The sequence below is a fragment of the Megalops cyprinoides genome, chromosome 1 (genome assembly GCF_013368585.1).
Source record: "Megalops cyprinoides isolate fMegCyp1 chromosome 1, fMegCyp1.pri, whole genome shotgun sequence".
In the NCBI taxonomy this organism is placed as follows: Eukaryota; Metazoa; Chordata; class Actinopteri; order Elopiformes; family Megalopidae; genus Megalops; species Megalops cyprinoides.
In genome coordinates this window covers 57,462,262-57,483,144 of record NC_050583.1, presented here as the reverse complement: position 1 = coordinate 57,483,144, position 20,883 = coordinate 57,462,262, and the positions used below count along the sequence as shown (strand labels likewise).

At 38.3% G+C, this 20,883-nt stretch overlaps 1 protein-coding gene across 1 annotated transcript; it reads left to right on the top strand.

Annotated features, from left to right (window-relative positions):
- Positions 1-3,111: 3,111 nt before the first annotated feature.
- Positions 3,112-19,247, top strand: LOC118792939 (cadherin-related family member 1-like). The gene is made up of 18 exons (XM_036550816.1): positions 3,112-3,228; positions 3,438-3,440; positions 3,794-3,889; positions 4,511-4,656; positions 4,754-4,804; positions 4,920-5,009; positions 5,317-5,403; positions 6,028-6,144; positions 6,570-6,713; positions 7,090-7,168; positions 7,525-7,625; positions 7,762-7,962; positions 10,140-10,292; positions 10,597-10,761; positions 11,660-11,727; positions 15,782-16,010; positions 16,418-16,672; positions 18,720-19,247. Exons 1-18 carry the CDS (start codon positions 3,168-3,170, stop codon positions 19,245-19,247), a joined length of 2,574 nt encoding a protein of 857 aa, XP_036406709.1. The 5' UTR covers positions 3,112-3,167.
- Positions 19,248-20,883: the final 1,636 nt, after the last annotated feature.

Here is a 20,883-nt window from a genome sequence, read left to right as displayed (position 1 = left end):
ATATAAAATATGTCCTGGCATTTAATAATATTTAATCAGATCTGTTATGGTGGTGCATATGTTTTTAAAATTGTCATACAGTTCTTTGCTATCACCAGTTGTTTTCTATCCTGCATGATAGTGTCTGAAGCAAAATCAAATAGCAAAAAACAATATTAATTTTCCCCTGAAAACATTTGAGGAATTGGATGTAAGACATTTCAGCATATGGCTGGTGCCCCTGAATGTATTTGTGACATGTACCTCACGATGCGTCATGTCATATTTTTAGACCTGTGAATGCGAAAGATGCGCATGACTGCGCAGCAGTCTGAGTATACCAGTGCGGGATCAGAATATCTTCGCACCTCGCAGCGCCTGGAGACGCAGAAATATTACGCTATTGTGCATCACACCTGCGTTTCAGGACCAGATGAACGTCAAGGCAATGACGTTGCAGTTCGCATATATTTAAAAGTGCGCTTTGTCTTTCTCATACCAGAGGTTCAGCTATTTTGGCTCCTTCAGTTGCTGCATTTTCTCCCAGTATTTTCCATATGATAATTCCCTTTACTTAGGACTGCTTTATATTTCCATGTCAAACATACTGATACCTATACATTTTGAGGAGGTGGAACAAAAAAAAACACATAAATTAAACCTGATTTCAATCAAAGCCTTTATGTTTTAAATCTTGGGAGAAAGATTTCAGGCTTCATTTCAATGACACACCCTCTGCCAGCAGTCTCAGCCCCCTACTGGTAACGAATGTGTAATTTCTAACATATCTTTTAAATTGGCACATCCATTTGTGGTGTATTGATTCAGATATTGCAGACAGATTGAGAAAAGGCATCTGGTCCTTTTCTGCTTTTAAGTCCACAGCTCTCCGTAAGCAACGGGCCATGCGTTTACAATCTACAGTTGGTTCTGTTGCCTGGAGTACCAGCTCTCAGCACTAGCAGCTTGGCGTCCAGGAGCACTGAGCATGTGACTCAATAAACAAAAGATCAAGACTGAAAACCCTACTGTAAAAGAGGTGGTCCAAGAGCACTGTAGAAAGTGTGCATAAGAAAAAAAAAACCTGTCAGCAAATAGTAAAACATTTTTTACAGTACAGATAGTAAAGAGTGGACACGCAGAATTTAATAAAGAGCTGATCTCCACAGTGCTGATGAATTGTATATGTGTTACATATCATAGGAATATGTATATATTTTTATTAATTGCTAAATTGAAAGAGATATTTATGTTTGGCTTTTTCCACTGGTGTAGGGTCAAAAGTCAATGTGGGGTCCTTCAGGCAGCACAGTTTTAACGCATATCATATGACTTTAAGACAACATAATTTGAAATAATTTTTATCCAAAATAGTAGTAAGAAAGTGACAGAATCAATCAGTAATCATATCAGATGAGAGGAAAGTAAAATCATATGCTCTTAAGAACAATAATGTCCACAAGGCTGGGAAGTAATGGATATAGAAATACAATGACTGAAAGATACATAAATAAAATAAGTACATAAATATATCTCTTATTTATACATTTATATAATAATAAAATGTTTAATACAAAAAAGTAATGCATTCAGAAAATATCATGAAAATGAATATCATTCATGTACTGTATGACATTCATATATTGCAACAGTCAAATTAGCTATGAATGTAGATTTTTGGAATAAGTTTTTTCCTATTATTTCATTAATCAGACAATTTTGGTTTTACATTGGTAATATTAGCATGACGTCCTGCATAGCTGAACATTCTAAAAGCAGTTTTGGTGGGGGTATAAAAAGAGTACAATTGTTTCATTTGATGTTAAATGTAAGGCCAGATGAATACAGATTTAACTCCTTGGCTGGTTGCCACGGTTATGGATGATCTCCTCATCTGAACATAACTTTTTCCTGTGGATTTATTCTTAGTGAACCAGCATTTGCTACTACCTGTTGTATGCTATGTCCCGATGTAGCTTATTACTCAATCGGGTGAATACACCGTACACACGTCGATCTACCTAGGTGGCTAGCTACAGCAGTTTAAAATGATTATACTAGTTTGAACTACTGGTGCCTGAAATCTGTTGGAGCCCATTAGCCATCTAGAATGATACATCATGCTACTTCATAGTGCATAACTGTTTTACAGTGAGTTTTTATTTATTATTATTATTATTATTATTATTACATTGAGTAAGCAATATTTAATCAGAAAATTTACTTTGCTAAATTACCATTAATTCGCTAGCTACCTACATCAGTCCAGCTGGCTTACTAACTATTGTAACACTATCAAACGAAAAGTGTGAAAAATGTGATATGTTAGGTCGACGTTTTGAAGACATTTGCAACACACCTCCTTGGTTGTGGCAATTAGTTTACTGAAAAAGTTTTCCTGCTTTACTTCCCAGGGTAGAGGACTGATATTATACTGAGAACATTCTTTAAGCATGAGTATGTATGCATGAAACGGGGTCCAATTAAAATCAATAAACTGTCCACTAAAATTTCAGCTGAGTAATCAGATTGATTAACTTAGCACAACAGATCTAACTGGTATGTGAGATATTCAAATAGAATAACTGAAAAACACAAATATCACATTATGTAAAGGTTTGTGTTTGCACTGTTATAGAATAATACGAATACACACAAGGGAAAAAAAACTACTTACTCCAAAAATCTGGAATCAGGTGCAATTATAATAGCAAATGGTCAAAGAATAAAAATGATAAAGGTAAAATTTAAAGGTAAAATTGATATGGAAAAGAACCATATACAATGTACATTTGTAATTGTAAATCCAGTGTCTAATAAATTGCACTCCTACTTTCCTGTGCTTGAGTCTCTGTTCACATTGTCTTCTCACTATTAAATAACTGGAAATATCATTTACACATTGTGTTAATAAGAGTGTCATGTCTGGCAAAGCTACCTGGCAGTTGAATGTATGTATTGTTGGGTCTGAAATATCCCCCTTCTCATGAGAAACTAATTGTTATAATTGGGGTATAGCAGGAGGGTCTGAAAAGCCAGTGGAATAAAGACGCGTCATTGGATTAGCATGTGAGCATCTGTTCCAGCTTCTTCTAGTCAGCCATAGACACCTTCAGAGAGGCACTACGCTGGCTATCTTTCTCCTCCTCCCCACCATATGATTCAGTCTGTTCCTCCACTCCTGCAGAATGAAGAATGGGAAGAAAGCATATATTTTCCTGTGTCTCACTCTGGTGCGGGTCTGCTTTGGTAAGTTTCTTTTGATGTCGTTCTTTAGATGCCATTTTGGAGGTGAGCATGGTTAATGTCTGCCTAATCCTCTCTTCAGTGTGTGAGCGGTGTGGATATGTGTGCTGTTCCTGGTAACGTTGCTGAAGCTACATATGATTTCTTTTGACAATAAAATGTGTTTTTTTCCCCTTTTCAACACCATCTGCTGATCAACTGCTGACTCACAGCAAGTGAGTCTGTTTCTTTTAATTGAATATGTTTGCTGGGGTGTGAATTAAGGAATTTGGTTTAATCTGTCAAGCACTGCTTTACTATTAGAAAAGTTATGGTGCTGTAGTTTTGGGAAGCATTAAACTGTTTGTGGAGATATTTATTTAAGTAAGAAATTCAATAAGACAGCATTTGTGTGTATATGGCATACCTGGAATTGTAGGCATTGTTGTGTGGACAATATCTCTTCTTTGCTAGTAGTATAGTAGTGTTTTGGTATGTTCAGGTATTCATTAACATTTAATTAGTAGTATCTTAGGAAGCGCTGTGCTGTACTGTGAATTTTAATTAGTCTCTGGCAATTTCCTTGTAGCACAAAGCGACTACGCCCCTTATTTTTTCGATAATGGACCCAGCAGTAGCAGTGGAAACATGGCATTATTCAGCCTTTCAGAAGACACCCCTATTGGTAAGTCACTGAAGCATTAAAATTAGTAAAACATCAACAAATAAATGGCGCTGCCTAGTTAAAATGTGCCCTATAAATTCTGGTTGTGTAATTTACATGGAATGATCCGCCTTATTGTTGATTATCTGCGCAACTCACCACTTGTTGGTTGGTTGGACAGAATTCAAATGATGAGTCAGTGGTCACATGGGGGCTAAATATAAGCTTTGGGTTCATTAATACCATCCAGAGTCTGACGTACTTTCATAGGCATCAGGTGAAATGTGTTTACGAAGCCTGACAGACACAAAGGGGCAGCACTGACGCCCCATGAAAAAATTCATTAAAGCAAGTTAATTGATGAATATTTACAGCTGCAAAGGTGTTGATTGGTGGCACCCAAGAGTAATTCATGCCACAAAGAGGTGATCTTACCTTATGAGGACAACGGAGAGTTCACACTGACTAAGAGAGACTGCAGGCCATGCTAGTCCAAACTACGCACAGTAAATAAAGTTTAATGTAAATAAAGTCTTTCAGTGCTGAAAGGTTGTGGAAATGACAAGGTGTAATGTGTCTTTCCCTGACGTGTAACATGTGCTGGCGTATAGGTTGTAAAATCCTCCATTATTCACCATACAGGAAGCCAGATTTACATTCTGAATGGAACAGACCCAGAGGGAGATCCAGTGAGGTTCGACCTGGCCTTTGAAAAGGGATCCAAGGAGTATTTTAGTGTTGATCCAAAGTCTGGAAATGTTACCCTTATCGAAGAACTTGACAGAGAAGTAAGCCTCAACATAAAAAAAAAACTAAAATATGTTTGCTCTAATCGAAAGTTGTTTTTTTCCATTAATAATGGTTTCTTTTTCTTTGCTTTAATAGATACAAGATGAAATTGAAGTTCTTGTCAGCATTACAGATGGCCGTAATAAAGTAAGCCTCTGACACTGAACTGTACGTGCCATTGTATAGTTGATTGGAAAGTCCATAGATTGGGTCTCTGGGTATTTCTTTCACAAATGTGTTACTTTTTGATGTCTTAATTCAGGTGGTTGAAAAAGTGAGGGTATTTGTCACCGATGCCAATGATGAGCGACCACAGTTTCAAAATTTGCCATACATTGTAGACGTTCCAGAGGTAGGTGTCATGTTGCTATTTGGTGCATACACCTGCTTTTAATGGCTTTGCTGTTAATGTAAGGTGCATTTTGTATGTCCTTTATGTGAAAAAAATCATTTGAGTTTGCATATGTTTGTGTGCATATTCACAGGTCCATGTGTGCACATATATGTGTTTGCTTATATTTGTGTATATATATTATATGTGTGTGTGTGTGTACATGTACATGTATTTGTGCCTGTTTACATGTGTGTGTGTGTCTTTGTGTGTCTATGTTTACATGTGCGTGTACACTTTATAAACATTTTGTGTGTGTTGTTCACAGGACACACCCCCTTGGAGCAGTATTTACAAAGTACAGGCAGTTGACAGAGATACTGGATCTGGTGGTAGTGTCACATACTTCCTGCAGGTAACCTCTGCCAAAAGAAGACACAAGGTTCACTCAAGTACTCACACCTAAGTGGATGACTGACCCCTACGATATGTTCAGAAGCCTTATCTAGAACACTTGTTTTAAAAGTGGAGTATAAAAGATTAATCTATGAATAAAGCAAAGAATTGTACACATTTAATTTCAAGCTAATGTAAAATGCGAGATGTGCTTCCATGGTTTGGGATTAAATCCCAATTGCATTTGGGTAGGGCTATTAGGGTTTAGTGAAAGTTTGGGTTTGCCTATTGCCAACAAACGTCCTGACTCAGCACTTTTGTTGTGGTAGCCAGAACATGTATCATCAAGTTATGTTTCATACAATGGATAGGTGGATACAGCAGATTCCCTATATGGCATTCCTGATTCATATCTGTTACATTAAAATGTTCTTACTACTATGTCATTCAACCTAAAAAACAGACTTATTCATATTTGAATATGGTATATAAATATTTGCAGGTACCAAAAGGGTATATAAAGGGTTATATAAAATATTGTATGAAAGTTTAGACTCACATCTAAAACAGACCTTTATGAATGCTTCAGTGCTCAAGAGGTGATTTTAAAGAAATTGCTTGCTGGAATTGCTTTTGTGTCCAGGATCCCACCTCGACAAAGTTCGCCATAGACGGGCACAGTGGGGTCATAAGAATCAAACCAGATGCATCTCTTGATTACGAGAGGACAAGAACTCATTTCGTCACGGTGGTGGCCAAGGTTAGTTGTGACATCATCATATGAAGATGAGGACGCTCTCTATTGCTGGCAGGGCTCCTGATGACTGCTAGCCTTCTGTGTCAGCCATGTTTGGATGAGGGTCAGAAAGACCCAGCTTTCAATTCAGTGCAACGCCACAGGTTCATGGATGACTTCTTACACTCACCATGAAAACAATGCGTTCAGCAAAACAGAAGTGTGGGAATTAAAAAATGTTATGAGGGAACGTCTGGAGTCTGACTGGAATGTCAAAGCTGACACAACAAAATTAAGAAGTTATGAGGGTGAAATATCCAAATGCACCTAGAATCAACCAAGTATTATACTGTGCAGTTTTTGTGTATTGCTATCCTAAAATTTGTTCAGTGTGTATGTTATATTGAGTATGTGACAGAAGCATAATATGCTCCCCTCTCGTACCTCAGGACGGAGGTGGAAAATATAAAGGGAAGTATCGAGTATTGACGTCATCGGCCACCGTGACAGTGAATGTGATCGATGCCCAGGACTCTCCTCCTAACTTTATTGGCACGCCTTATTTTGGGTTTATTTATGAGGTCTCAGAACCAGTAAGTATGAAGTGCAGTTTTTTTTTCAGGCTTCTTCAGATTACTGAGCTAGATGATGGTCATTACATTACATTACATTAATCATTACACTGCTATGGTAAAAATCATATGCACGTATCGAGTCTTTTGGATTACACATTTATGCTGCACTGTTAGATCCACATTACAGTACATTTCATTGTTACAGGTTTATTTGAATATTCTTCACATAGGAGTAGTGGTAGAGCAACTTCCAAGACCATCACTAACTGTTAGCCTTAAAATGTTTATGGACTTAATATATTCACACCTTCAATGTTTTTTCTTTTAGTAAAACAAATATAGGGCTTGCGTAAAGGATGTCTGTTTGAGTATGTTGTGAATGTTGTGCTTTCAGGGCACAGAAATTCTCACTGTTTATGCCAAAGATGGAGATCAGGGCCAGCCTCGCCCTATTTACTATTCTCTTGTTAACGGTAAGCACAACGTCTAATGCACTCAGAGCTGTTCACCTCTTCACACTGGGAAATCATTTTTTGAGCATCATAAATAATTCCATGTAACAGCAGGTTAAATGCGTAGCTGCAGTGTGTACTATGCTATGTTAATGTAAATGACAAAAAGTTAAAAAAAAAAAAACGAAGCATTCAGGATTTGAGGATTTTTTTATTAGATCGCAAATTAAGAATTCAATAACATACACTCTATAAATAAGTTGTATAGTTCTGGATATAATTTTTATCTATATTTCCCCTGATCTTTACTGCAGGAGACATGAATTTATATGTGATCAGTCTGAGATGTAATGCATTGATTGCTTTACCTCCCACAGAAACTGATGGTGTTTTCACCATAAACAATACGACTGGAAGGATCATTCTTCTTGTTTATCCTTTCCAACTCCAGAAGGAAATGTATGAACTCAAAATAAAGGTTTGTATTTGGCATTTTTCTTTAAAATGGCTCTTACATATATATTATATATGCATGTCAGAGGGAGCGTATTTTTTTCAGAGGAGATATGAAATATTCAGAATAACATGCCATTATCTCTCAACTAAAACCACAGGCCACAGAATTGAAAAATGATAATGAGACAGATTATGCCATCGCCACGGCGACCATCCGAGTGGTGGACCTCAACAACCATCCGCCCACCTTTTATGGAGACAGTGGGCCGCAGAATAAGTTTGAGCTCACAATGTACGAGCACCCTCCAGAAGGAGAGATCCTGCGAGGCTTGAAGATAACCGTCAACGACTCAGACCAGGTAGGCCTAGCGCTAACAACACAAGCTGCCCTGGTTAGAGATATCCAGGGAATTTCTATCACAGTGATGTCCATGAAATATCCTCTCATCTGTTTTAATGTGTTTGCAGAAAGAATTTAGTTCAAAAAGCTTCAAGAAGGGTAGGCTTGCCATTTTGCTCATAGTCTACTGTGAAGTACTGTATCTGTTGCCGGCGCTGCATCAAGGCTTGAATGAAAAAGCTTCAACATGTTTTCTCTCTGCAAGTTTTTCTTCTAAATTTTTGTTGTGACCTGTACTCAGAATAACCACCTGATTTGTTTTGTCATAGTTTTATTGGTTGCATCAAACATTCAATCTTTAATTGCTCCATGTTAAAAGCAAGGGAACTGTGTTACACTTCAATTACAGTTTAAGGAATTGTCAAAGAAAATTGTCCCCATGAGACATTTCTCAAACATTGTGCTTTATTGATATTTGAAGTGAGTAGTTATTTTTGTTTTAATTTAATTATAATTATTACACAACGATTCAGCTTTACATGCTAGTAATCACTGCAACATTACCATGTCATTATCCCTTCAGTCTGAGCTTCATTCTTTCGGCGTATTGTTTAATCGATACATGAAGCATTCATGTGTATAAAAGTAAGCTGATTCTACAGGACATGTGAGATTCAGAGAGTCAATGAAAAACCTCACTGATGTCATATCCCAGTGAATCCATTACTGGCCAGCCATTGAGACATTTACAATGAAATACAATGAATCCAACTCGAAGCTAGTATTTACTGTGAAAATTCCAGCATACAAATGCATCAACAAATTGTTGGTATTGCATAACTGTTCGTCAGTCATCCAGTTGCTATTTTTGTGTTGTCATTTCCACTGATGTGCTGCACCGAGTAATTTCAAATTATGCAATTGCATGAACGATTTCAGATTTCAATCCTAGAAAACAAGCAATGAGCAAAGGTTCAGTTTAGAGTGAGTAGTTGCTAATAACATTATGTCATCATTCCTAAAAAAAGGGCTAAAGCAACCAAACATTATCATATTTCATGTCTGCTGTTTGTCTGACATAACACTAGATTATTGGATTGGCATATCTCCAATTTGAATACCCTAGGGCTTAGTTAGAGATTTGAGAACATACAAACTCTGTTTGTGTTGTGCAATGACTCGTATTTAAGCACCATTGGTTAAAATTTGTGAAAAGAACCTGGCTGATTGCCTCTCACATAAAACGGTTTCATTAAACACATGGGAATGGGGATTGGCACCAATGAAGGAACTTACTATAAGTGCAACTTGATAAAACAGGTATGAGTAAAAGGGATAAAAATGCTTAGGTAACAAACAAACAAACAATCAAACAATCTCCCTGTCCTATCCTGGCTCATTTCTATCCTTGTACATACTGCCTGGCATTCTTAAGTGGAAGGTGAGGTCAATCAATTAACCAGTTAACCTATTACTCCATGCCTGACTAGTTACACACATACTCTCTCACACACACAAACTATCTGAGCTGAAACTGAGGGAAAGGACTCAGTTATTGGAGTCACACATAAGCATTTAGGGAAACATATTGTCCATATTAGTGAAACATCTCCACATGTTAGGGTTAGGACATAATTTCTTTGCAGTACATCAAAGACATAAACCAAAAACTATAGCTGGAACGCATTGCTACTGTCCTTTTCCACATTGTCATGTCATTCACATGTGTAATACAGGATATTACCATTTAAAGAATCTAATTACAACACAACCTGAAATTAACACTAAATGAAAGTACATTTCAAGAGTTTCTTAAAATAATCAGTTTCACATTTCTGTGTTCATTCCTCCATAAAACTTAAAGGTGATGCATTCATTTCATTAAAAGTTGCTTACTTACAGGTAATGCATTTCCATCTTACATACTGTTTTTTTCCACAGTTGTGGAACTTCTGTTGAATAATGTAAACTGCAGAAAGATTAACATTAGGACCAATCAATCTATTTTGTCCAACAGTGTGATTTGTGCCTGTGTTACTTTTTTGAGTGTTTGGTGGTCTGTGAAATTGCCCTAAGAAACTGTGGGGTACGAAATTTAAAAAGTGCATAGAAATTTCAAGTATAATTGATGGTTTGTTTGTAATGATGGTATGCATGTATTTATGTATTCTAATTTCAAAACACCTTCTTTCACAGGGGGCCAATGCTAAGTTTAACCTGAGGCTGATCGGGCCAAGCAGAGTTCTGCGGGTAGTGCCCCAGACCGTTCTAAATGAAGCCCAAGTCACCATAATCGTGGAAAACTCTGCAGCCATCGACTATGAAAAGAATCAGTCCCTAAACTTCAAGGTAGGAAAGGAACAGATTTCATCACATTTTCTTTCCTTTATAGCTTTCCTTAACTGATTGTTATAGTACAAAACATCTAGAATATGTCAGTCTGTTTCAAGGTACTCAAATGGTTATGCAGCCACATTTAGTTCACTCTCAGCTGTAGTTGATTGCCCTGCAAGGTGCCAGTGATTTTTTTTTTAGCAAAGCGGTTTGTGAGGAGTAACCCAGCATGTGACTTCAGGACATGAGTCTCAGTGTGTGTGAGGCCAAAGCTGAGGTGCTGAATTCTGTCAGGCTCACGTGGATGGTCTTTCCCTAGCTCCTTGCTGTTGAGATTGACACACCCGAGAAGTTCAGCGCCACAGCCGACATTGTCATTCACCTCCTTGACACCAACGACAACACTCCCAAGTTTTCCTCTGACTTCTACATTGCCAGGGTTCCAGAAAACTCCCCTGGCGGGTCCAATGTTGTGTCTATAACAGTAAGTGTCACTATATTTGTTTCTGTTCAATCCACTCTAAACAAATTTCAGAAGCTCAAAAATCTACCTATATGAACATAATAAACACAGGGGTGGGTGTTTATGTTAACACACCTGAACAAAGTGTAGAAGCTATATGCAGACACAGACATTTTTGAAAATTTAAATAATTTATCTAAAAAAAAATTCTTTAAACTGTCTTAATTACAAGGTCAAATATAAATTCAAGTATAAATTGGAGCAAATTGATAGATGGCTGTTGCTTTTATTTTGTTGTGTAATAAATATAAATGCTTGCATTATACATTTACCACTGTGCTATAATCATTTGAAATGATTTTATTTTATTAAAAAGAATCCTGAGTACGGTTTAGCTCCTAGTGTTGTCAGCACATATTTCAAACAAGCTGAATAAGGATAATAATGCTGGATTATTATAGTTTAAGACATAATGAATATACTCTGCGCTAAAAATAAATATAGAAGCGGGAAATTGAAATGAGTCAATGTATAGTGTTTGGGGGGATAATTATATTGTCTGTCACCCTGGCTGTGTCATCGCCGTGACACAGGGAGAGACAGGGTGGGGACTAGGAACTAAATCCCCACACATTGTCCATGAGCTGTAGCTCATCGGGGGGTTATCCTCAGCCAGGTCCAATCAGCTAAATGAACCGCCAAGGAATGACCTTGGTCTGGGAGTGGATTACCAGCATGCTTACATTAGTAAGGTAAAATCTTCGTTTTAAGTCCTGTCTGCCTATATACAATGCAGACAACCTGCATTTGTTTTCAAAAAGGATTTATCTGTAGGGTTCTTTTTTTCATAGGTTGGCTTGTACATATGACTTCAGACAAGAAAATGTATAGAGCATGATATTGTTGCCTTTTTTCACAGGCAACTGATCCTGATTCAAGCCTTTGGGGTGAAGTCAAATACTCCATCTATGGATCAGGGGCTGATTTGTGAGTAGAATTATGGTGCCTGTCTGCCAATACCAATAATTACTGGCTATGTGCATCACAGAGCTCCCAGCTGGTGTGGAGCCAGTTCACAAGAATAAATCCTTTAGAAATGATTGCTTACGCAATATCGTTAGTTCTAATGCACTGATTATTCATTTAGACAAAAAAAAAAAAAAAAATGGACTACTGAATGCGAGCAACAATTATTGCTTTATGTAACGCTTCTGATGTCACAGACCAAAGCCTCCTAGGAAATGTGCACCATACAAATGACGAGTGTGTCAGTGGCTGTGTCCATTTATATCCTGCTTTGGATCACTCTCTCAAACATAAGCAGGCACCCTCTTCTGTATAAGTGAGTCAGTCAGTCACTGCTTTATCATGCTCAGGCAACCTCAGGGTGGGGAACAGAGAGGCCCACACCCAGGGTTGGGAGGGTTACTTTTAATATGTATTCCACTACAGATTGCAGAATACTTGCCCTAGAATGTCATTTGTAACATTTTCTGTTAGATTACTCAAGGTAAGTAACGTAATCTAAATACTTTGGATTACTTTCTGAAGGCTGTGTTGGGTGATTCTCATGAACTATGTCCAAGTGATGTCAAAATCTAAATAGTTTAACTTCAGTGATTTTTTTCCCGCAATACATAAAATACAGCCTGTATTTTTTTAATTATGATAACATAAGCAAGATGGAATCCAAAGAACGTTCTAACGGGTTTTTAAAGAATGCTCATCTGACTAAGATTCTGAACAGTTATTTTTAGAATGTTCACTTAGCATTATTGTGGCTAACATTTTGGCACCACCATGTTAAATCTATGGGCATTTCATCGCAGTTTCTTTGGAATTGTAAATGGTCATTCAAAAACTGTACATTACACGAAAACATGAGTTAGAAAAGGCACGAGCCACCCTAAATACAATGTGAGTGACAAAGGAGTAGCTTAACAATTTAATGTGTGATATGCGTAGTGTAAAATTGAACATGTGAAATTTCACTTGTTTTGTCACTGTATCTACTTGTTAGCTAGTTAGCTTTAATACTATACCTACTGCCCAACTAGCTAGCTGAATAGCTAATCCAGTGCAGCCAAACAATGTAAGATAGCTAAGTGGCGATCAATATTATCTTAAATAATGAAAAAGAGAACTTACTCCAAGATGCTTCTTCAGGTTAAAGATCTACTTTTTTTAAGTGGATAGCAGTTTGGTTTCTGGCAAACACAGCGTGCATTGTACTGTTATGTTGCGACCATTGCCAAATTTGAAAGTAAAATCGTCCTGGTATTTCCATGACATAAACACCTTGCGCTGGTTGCTTTCTGTCTCACTCTCTCCATTCTACTGTCTTGTGAGTCAGGCACGCTGCGGGTGTTTTTCTACTTCTTTTTTTTCATGAGGGGCATATGGGAGATACACCTCGGAGTTGCCTATCATTGGATAGATAATATAGAATAAGCATTAAATGAAAAAAAAAAATGAAAAAAATCCAATGTAATCCCTTCAGTAATCTAAATATTTTTAAAATGTAACTGTAATTTGATTACCATCAATTTAAATGGTAGCTGTAATGGAATACAGTAACTCATATTTTGTATTTTAAATATACGTAACGCTGTTACATGTATTCCGTTACTCCCCAACCCTGCCCATACCACACTGAGGGCAGAGACCTTTGAAAGCACTACAGGACGTCTTTGTATTTTTAGGGTCCAGCCTTCTGGTATAATTTTACCAAAGGGTGGATTTCTTTAGTGGTTCTCCACTACTTCTGCAAAAAAAGAACAACTGATATATTTCAGTCTTCCAGCATCATTGAAAACACAAATCAAAGTCTCAATACCCTTTTATTCTCAACCCCCATTTAAAGAATCTGAAAAAAGTGGTACATTTTTTTCCATGACCAGCCACTGTAGAAAGTCCTCAACCATGCAAAAAAGTAAAAAATGAAGTCAAATAGTAATGTCTTGAAAGATCCTTTCCCAGATTGCTAAAACTACTGAGCCAGGGTTGAGTGATTCAAATTAGTATCACCAAGTTACAATTCTAAGGGCTACTCTAACAATTGTGGCCAATAGCATATGATCTCCTCATTGGTATAATACATATCTTTTGATTGCATTTATTTATATTTACATTTATTCATTTGGCAGATGCGTTTGTCCAAAGCGACTTACAAGTGAGACAGAGTACAACACAGACAAATGGTCATATAAGGAGTCATTATGATTGTCCTTCAATGGTGCTTTATTGTTTATTTCCATTTATATAAAATATGTTATAGAAGTTTAATTATGATTAATTACAATTTAAATCCAACAAAGCAGGAAATGGCACAAGTGAGTGTTTTGAAACAGAAAGCACCAGCAGCTGTGCTTGCTCACAGTCCAAATCCAGAGATGTAATCACACCCATAGTCTGGCTCTCTCTGACAGCTTGAATAAATCCACAAACTGGATGCACACATCACACGCAATGTGAGACTTATATTTACAATGTGCCCTCAGCAAGATTTTTTAGTGTGTGTGTGTGTGTGTGTGTGTATGCATGTGTGTGTGCGTGTGTGTATGCTCTTTAATGCTAACCCTAACCCTAACCCTAACCTTCACAGTTTAAGTAGGCATGAACTAGCCCCATCTTGAAGGGTGTGAAACTAAAATATATTCGACAGACACATTCACTGATGATCTGAGAAGCAGAAAAGGTCTGGAGAGGAAAAGTCTGGAGAAGTCTTTGTACATGATCTGCCTGCTGCTTCTCTCACAGAGCAGCAGTGTGAATACCTACACTGAGATGTTTTTGTACGTTCAAAACTTTTGTTTTTGTACATTCAAAACATAAAACTGCAGAGAGATGTGTTTTTGCAAAAAGTTTTCATTGTCTTCAAAGATCAGATCTAATCTCAGCACATGAGCCTTTACTATTGCAGACTTTTACTTTGCTAGATTAGATTTTGAAAATGAAAATGCAATAGTTATTAGTACAGTAAGAGATGGATAAACGCTGACCGATTTAACATTTTAAGTCTGTTTTGCTCCTTTACAAGCCCTACCCACAACAACAATATTAAGCTCATCCAGAGATCTGTATAGCATATATTTGGCGCGCAGTGTATCAGACATACCCTTACTACCCTTACTTCAACTTCCTCTTGTGCCACTGATTCACATTTAACAAGAGGTGAAACTCACAGAAAATGAGAAGGATATACATAATACAGCACCGTGATCACTGATAATACAACACCCTTACAACATTACAGTATTCGGAAAGAAAATGGTGTGTATTCATTGGAACAGACTGGAAGTTAGTGGGCTAACATGTTGTTGTCATGAGGATGGCTATTGGCAGTGCTCTGAGGTTGTTCCTCTTGGCTGGCTGTAGAGGAGGAAAATCTCTTCTGTTGTCCCAATAGCCTGGGTCCACTGCTGCACAAACAGCTTACTTAAGGCTGGCAACAAGGTTCTGGCTAATCTTGTAATTGGATTGGAGGGGGAAAAAATAGATCGTCAGAGTCATCTCATGTAACAGGGCCAATTAACTTGCAATGTGACAGCTGGAGGTAAGAACGCTCAAGAATTGTTGAAACCAGGCAACATACATGGATATGCAAATGCATGCTTGGATCTCACCTCAGAGTGGATATCCAATTATAAATGTGTGAAATCTCACAGCTACCAGAAAAGTTGTTATGTCTCACCAGGCACAAGTTGTAAAAAAATGTAGCGAACAGCTGAATAAGATACAAGCTCAGATGTCAGTATAAAGCAGTGCAGAGCTTTTATTTTAGTACAGATAAAGTTGTGTATGAAGCTGCATGCATGATTTCAGATTTTGCTCAATCCTTGCAGTGGCAATTTACACCTAAATTAATTTATACACTGTGGTTTAATCTGTGCTGTGGTGCATAAGCAATCATTCTACAGGCTTTTTTGAACTCATTGTACTGAGAGGAAACAAGCTCTCAGTACAACAGCTGTGTGCCATTTGACTCCGCCTCAGCTTGTGCACATCATAATCAGCAGTCTGTCCTCTGATTGGTTATCAGGTTCATCATTCACCCAACATCAGGCATAATCTACACACAGCCGTGGGCAGTCCTGGATGCCGAGGTGAAGTCCAGGTACAACTTTTACGTGAAAGCTGAGGACACTGAGGGGAAATACAGCATCGCCGAGGTCTTTGTGACCATCCTGGACCAAAATGACCACTACCCTGAGTTCAACGCAAACTTAATGGAGAAGACCATGGTCCTCGGCACACCAGTGAAAGTGGAGGTGAGTGCAACAGGCGTGGAACTGAGCTGGGCCTAAAATGTCAACAGTCCTGAAGGGTAGCAATTCAACAAGTTTCCAAGCTCTCTTCAAACCGCAAACACTGTCAGACTAGAAGCTATCAGAGAGAGGCTGTATCTGGTTCCATAATAAGTGATGTGATAATGATCACATCACTTGAATCAGGTGTTTGACTAAAACGTTACAACAAAGGCTTTGCAGGCACTATAACCCCCAAGGAACAAGGCTTAGAAGGAAAGCGGCAGGATGTCTACTATGTTGATAAATACGTATGTTACTCAAGTAAGAGTGCATATTTCCCCACTCTTAGTGTAACTTGGCCCTCAGCATAGTGTATGATAGCAGACAAAAACGCGACTGGCCATTCTTGTGTTTTTGTGTGTCTATAGGCTGTGGATGATGATGCGGAGCAGCCCAATAATGTTATTGAGTACTCCATCATGAAGGCAGACCCCGACAACATCTTTGACATTAACACGGACACCGGCGAGATCAAGGTGAAGCCTTACATAAAATCCATGGATATAGTGCACAACATCACCAAGCACAAGGACTGCAAGTGGTCCCTGGTGGTCCAGGCCCGAGACCGAGGCTCTCCGTCCTTCAGCACCACCGCGGTTCTGAAGATCGACCTTACAGAAGAGGTAAGTCCTGACAGGGTCCGTAACCAGGTTGTGAGATCATTCAAGCAACTATGACTCTGGCCCCACCCCTTGTAAAAATATTTAATTGTTATCATGGTAACTGTATATTTACATGTCCAATACATTTGCTTGATTTAATCTTACTTGTGTTCCAGTCTTATTTGAAACTGATAACATGTTTAAGGTATGTTCTACATTTTGTAGTAATGGAATGATCCTTTTTACATTTTTTAAAAAATATATTTTAATATTGCATAAATTCTATTAATATTTTAATATAACACATAACTCCTACGTTATGTGTTATATTAAAATATAACACAAATGACAAACCTTTCATTGTAGAAATAGTATTAATTTAATTATTCCTAAAGTCAAAATGGGTAGTAATACATATTACAGTGTATTTTCTTCTTAACTTGTCATTTCAGTATATTCACAGGCATATAAGATCATAGTGTTGAATCTTTTGTCATTTATAAAACTATTTTTGGATGTATGTGAATGCTTGAAGCTTCTGCAATGCTGCCGTAGAGCCCTGCCTGTCACACATAGATTATCACACCTAAATATGAAATTACTCAAAATAATCTGTTATCCTTTTCTTTGTGCTTATGTTGATTTTCGGCATCTGTTCTCACATAACTGATGACTGCATTTCCATGACCATGAATGTGTGATTTTGCATCAGACATGGATGTTCTTTAAGTTGTCTCTGTGTTGTATTGTGCTTTCAGATCAAATCCAGAATTATTTCATACTTCTTGGGCCTCAGGAAGCGTCCGTGGACTGTTTTTGGAATTTGTTTGACCATTGTCCTCTTCACCATTTCGTTAACAGCCCTTATTTCCTCCATCTGTTACTGGAGGGCTGTGAAAAAGTCGCGGGTCCACCCACAGGGCAAGATCAGAAAGATTATTCGGAGGCCCATCCCATAAAAGCTTGCTGCAGTCTTATTATTGATCTGATACATTCTTCCTTAATATACAATACCACCAAGACACGGACAAACAGCACCTGAGAAGCAATGTCTATTGTTGTATGACCTCACTTTTTTTTTTGTTTTGTTTTGTTTTTTGTCTGTAAAAGAGTACAGGAGCACAATTTGTGGACTTCACCTTCGTTGCTTTGCATGTTATGGTCATTGGTATACTCAAATCATCTTCACGCCAACTCATGTTCTATATAATGAAAGCTATCTCAAGACTTAAAGTCAATCTTGGCATTCATAGCATGTACAGAGGTAATTATCTGCATTCTCTGTCTAAGAGAAAGCACGCGTTACCTATTTTAACCTCAGTCAGATACAGTAAGAATGTGTGATTGACAGCATGTAGGCACTATATCATTTTTTGTTATTTCTTATCCTACTTTGTACTTTTCAGACCTTAGAATGTGTGCCATTAATACCATTTATAAAGTACCATTTCTACAGAAGACACTGAGATAAGGAATCTTGTTCTGGGAAGTATCCATGTCCTGCCAATAATTCATCTTCATGTGTCTGGAGCTGTGCCATTATCATTTCACCACACATTGCCCTACCACATTACATGCTGTCCTTGGGTAACAAATGGAAATTTGATGCTGCATGGCGCTCTCACAGGTGCTCCGTTGAACCCTTCTGATCTTGTCTGGAGGTGCAGTTCTAGCTCTTTAACAATAACATGGCAACACTATGCCATCGTGTTAAAAAACAAATGCAGCACGTATCTGTCAGCACACAGAAATCTTCACATCACAATGGCAATACCTGTCCAAACGCATCGCACTGCAAGACGAAGTTCAGCAACTGAGCAGTGAATGATGACCACTTTGTGTTCCTTGTATTTACTGATCCCACTCGGAACGCCTTTGTGTCACCCTTGTGTCATGTATGCTTCGGAGACAAAAATAGTATGTAGAGATACAATAGCATAGATGTTGACTGGACTCCTCTGGCAGTGCTGTGCTTGCACATGGCTTGATTGCATGTTTTGGACAAATGGTGACCTTACTACAGTCCTTTTGACTTGATTAAAAAAATTCTCTTTGTGCTCTTTTACAGAATCATCTCAAGGGGCCTATGGCAGATTTTTTATTGAAAAGTAGGGACAATCCCATGAAAGTCCTAGGCATGGTCGCTGGTATCATTAGCGTAATGGTAGTCGTGACGGTCTTTATCTCGACGGTTATGTTCATGCGCAACAACAAAAAGTCCAACAGGATAGCGCCGAGCCGCCGGATCATCCGGAGGAGACCCAGGAAGCACAAGCCCTATAAGCTCAGGCTGCCGTTCACCCCCGGCGGCAACCCCTCTGCCAAGTACCCAGAGGGCAACGGCGAGAACCTCAACAAAAACAACTCCCACTTCCCTCCGCCTCCCTCTGCCCCCATCCTGCCCCCGCCCCCATCCAGCTACGCGAGGTACGGCGAAATGAAGCAGCCAGTGCCTACCGTCTCTGGGACTCTGCTGACCATGGGCCCCGAAATCCCAGGCAGGCACAGGGATGGAGGTGTCAGCACGGCATTGGTCTCTGAGCTCAAAATGAGGCTAGAGCAAAAAATGTTAGAAAACAACAGGGGCTATTATTAATTAATCTTCTGCATCATCATGGATTGGTTGATTGACCAACCCACAAACTCCTTTATTTATCAATGTTTGCTGTTTTTTGCTGCAGATACTTGTGCGGGTGTTCAATGCAGGTCCCATCCCAAGTGGTGATATCCTGGACAAGAATCTAATGTAGCTGGATTTTTGTTTGTATATAGTCCAGACTCTTTCCTCTTTTTAACTAAGAGTCTATGGAAATGAAGGTTATCGAATTGCAGTTACTTAACAATGAGTTGAGCCTAAAAGATCACATGATGAAATTGTCCTGGAGATTAATGGGGAGTAACTGTCCCACCCACTGCTCCATGCATCTGTATATGAACAATTATAAAAATGAACAGGACTCTTTTGTTCTGGGGACTTAAATGATCATTTTTACATGTTTGCATTCAGGCTAACCACTGTCCCTATGTGGCTATGCCACAATGAAGGTGGTGTTTTTCACATCAAATCACGCTTTTCTTTTACAAATCTAAGCTTTCCTTTAAAGATTATCTCACAAAGTTTGAACTCAGTTTCTTTCTCTGCTGTCACTTGTCACTTGTTACTCTACAATGTTTTGTTTTGTTTTTCCAGAAAGTACACTTCTGTTTAACTGTTGCTGATACAAAACTGTTTCGAACATATTGTAACATTGCAAGATTGGCATAGTGTCATGGGGAAAGATGAGACCAAAGCAGGCGTAGGGATGTGAATCAGGTTACTTTACTGTTAGCAGAAAAGGAGAAAATAAACACCACAAGAAAGATCATCGTCAAAGCACAACAAAAGCAGGAAAATGGCCAAAAAAATTGCCAAAACAACAGTGGTTCAGTCATGCTGAGAGAGCTGGCTGTTGGCGGTGACGGTGTGAGTTCTCTTCTGGCAAGTAGAGTATGCAGCCGGGTTGCACTGTGTTAGGCGCTGCCAAGCCGATTGCATGAGAGAGTTCTCCCCAACTCATGTCAGTGCTAGCTGGAGTAACTTCTGTAGCCCAGCTCGCAGAACTGCTGTGGAATGCAGCACACCTGTGGCCGTAGAGCACCTGTGATGCTCAAACACGCTCACCTCTGTACTCACAAAACACTCAGACATAAAATGGCGTTACTTTTAACTTGATGGAAAATTCTGCTGAAATTGGGCTCACCACCATGTTCCTTAAGTTGCTCCACTCTAGTTTACGGTCAGTTGTGTTCAGTATTTGTAAAGATAAGAGTATATCATCCAGATAAATCTTCACAAGCTGGGTAGGCAGACGTACAGGTAGCAGAATACTCGATGTTCAAAGTCAGAAGCATCAGCAGACATTGTTCCAAATGAAAATTTCAAACTAGAAACTAGAAAGATTAATGGGTTGTTACAGTACATATTAGATCACAACTTTACACCTTCTAGACTTTGATAAAGCTTCCTCTGTGACAGTGAAGTGTCCACGTGTTTGACATGACAAATATTTATATATTTATTTAATAGACAAAATAATTGGTATAATAAAGGCAGTTTCAATAACACATTGAATGTATGCCAAATATTAAAATCCAATGTCTTTGTAACATTTGTAACATATGGTTGTATACAATAATCTTGATCTTGGTCATAAAATATTAAGAAATGAGATTTGTATCTAATTACTGTATGT

Bases quoted from the DNA above. Each gene is read 5' to 3' on its own strand.
- LOC118792939 (XM_036550816.1), top strand. From the start codon at position 3,168: ATGAAGAATGGGAAGAAAGCATATATTTTCCTGTGTCTCACTCTGGTG. The intron at 6,145-6,569 runs GTTAGTTGTGAC...CTCGTACCTCAG, and splicing joins TCGTCACGGTGGTGGCCAAG to GACGGAGGTGGAAAATATAA. The intron at 7,626-7,761 runs GTTTGTATTTGG...CTAAAACCACAG, and splicing joins TGTATGAACTCAAAATAAAG to GCCACAGAATTGAAAAATGA.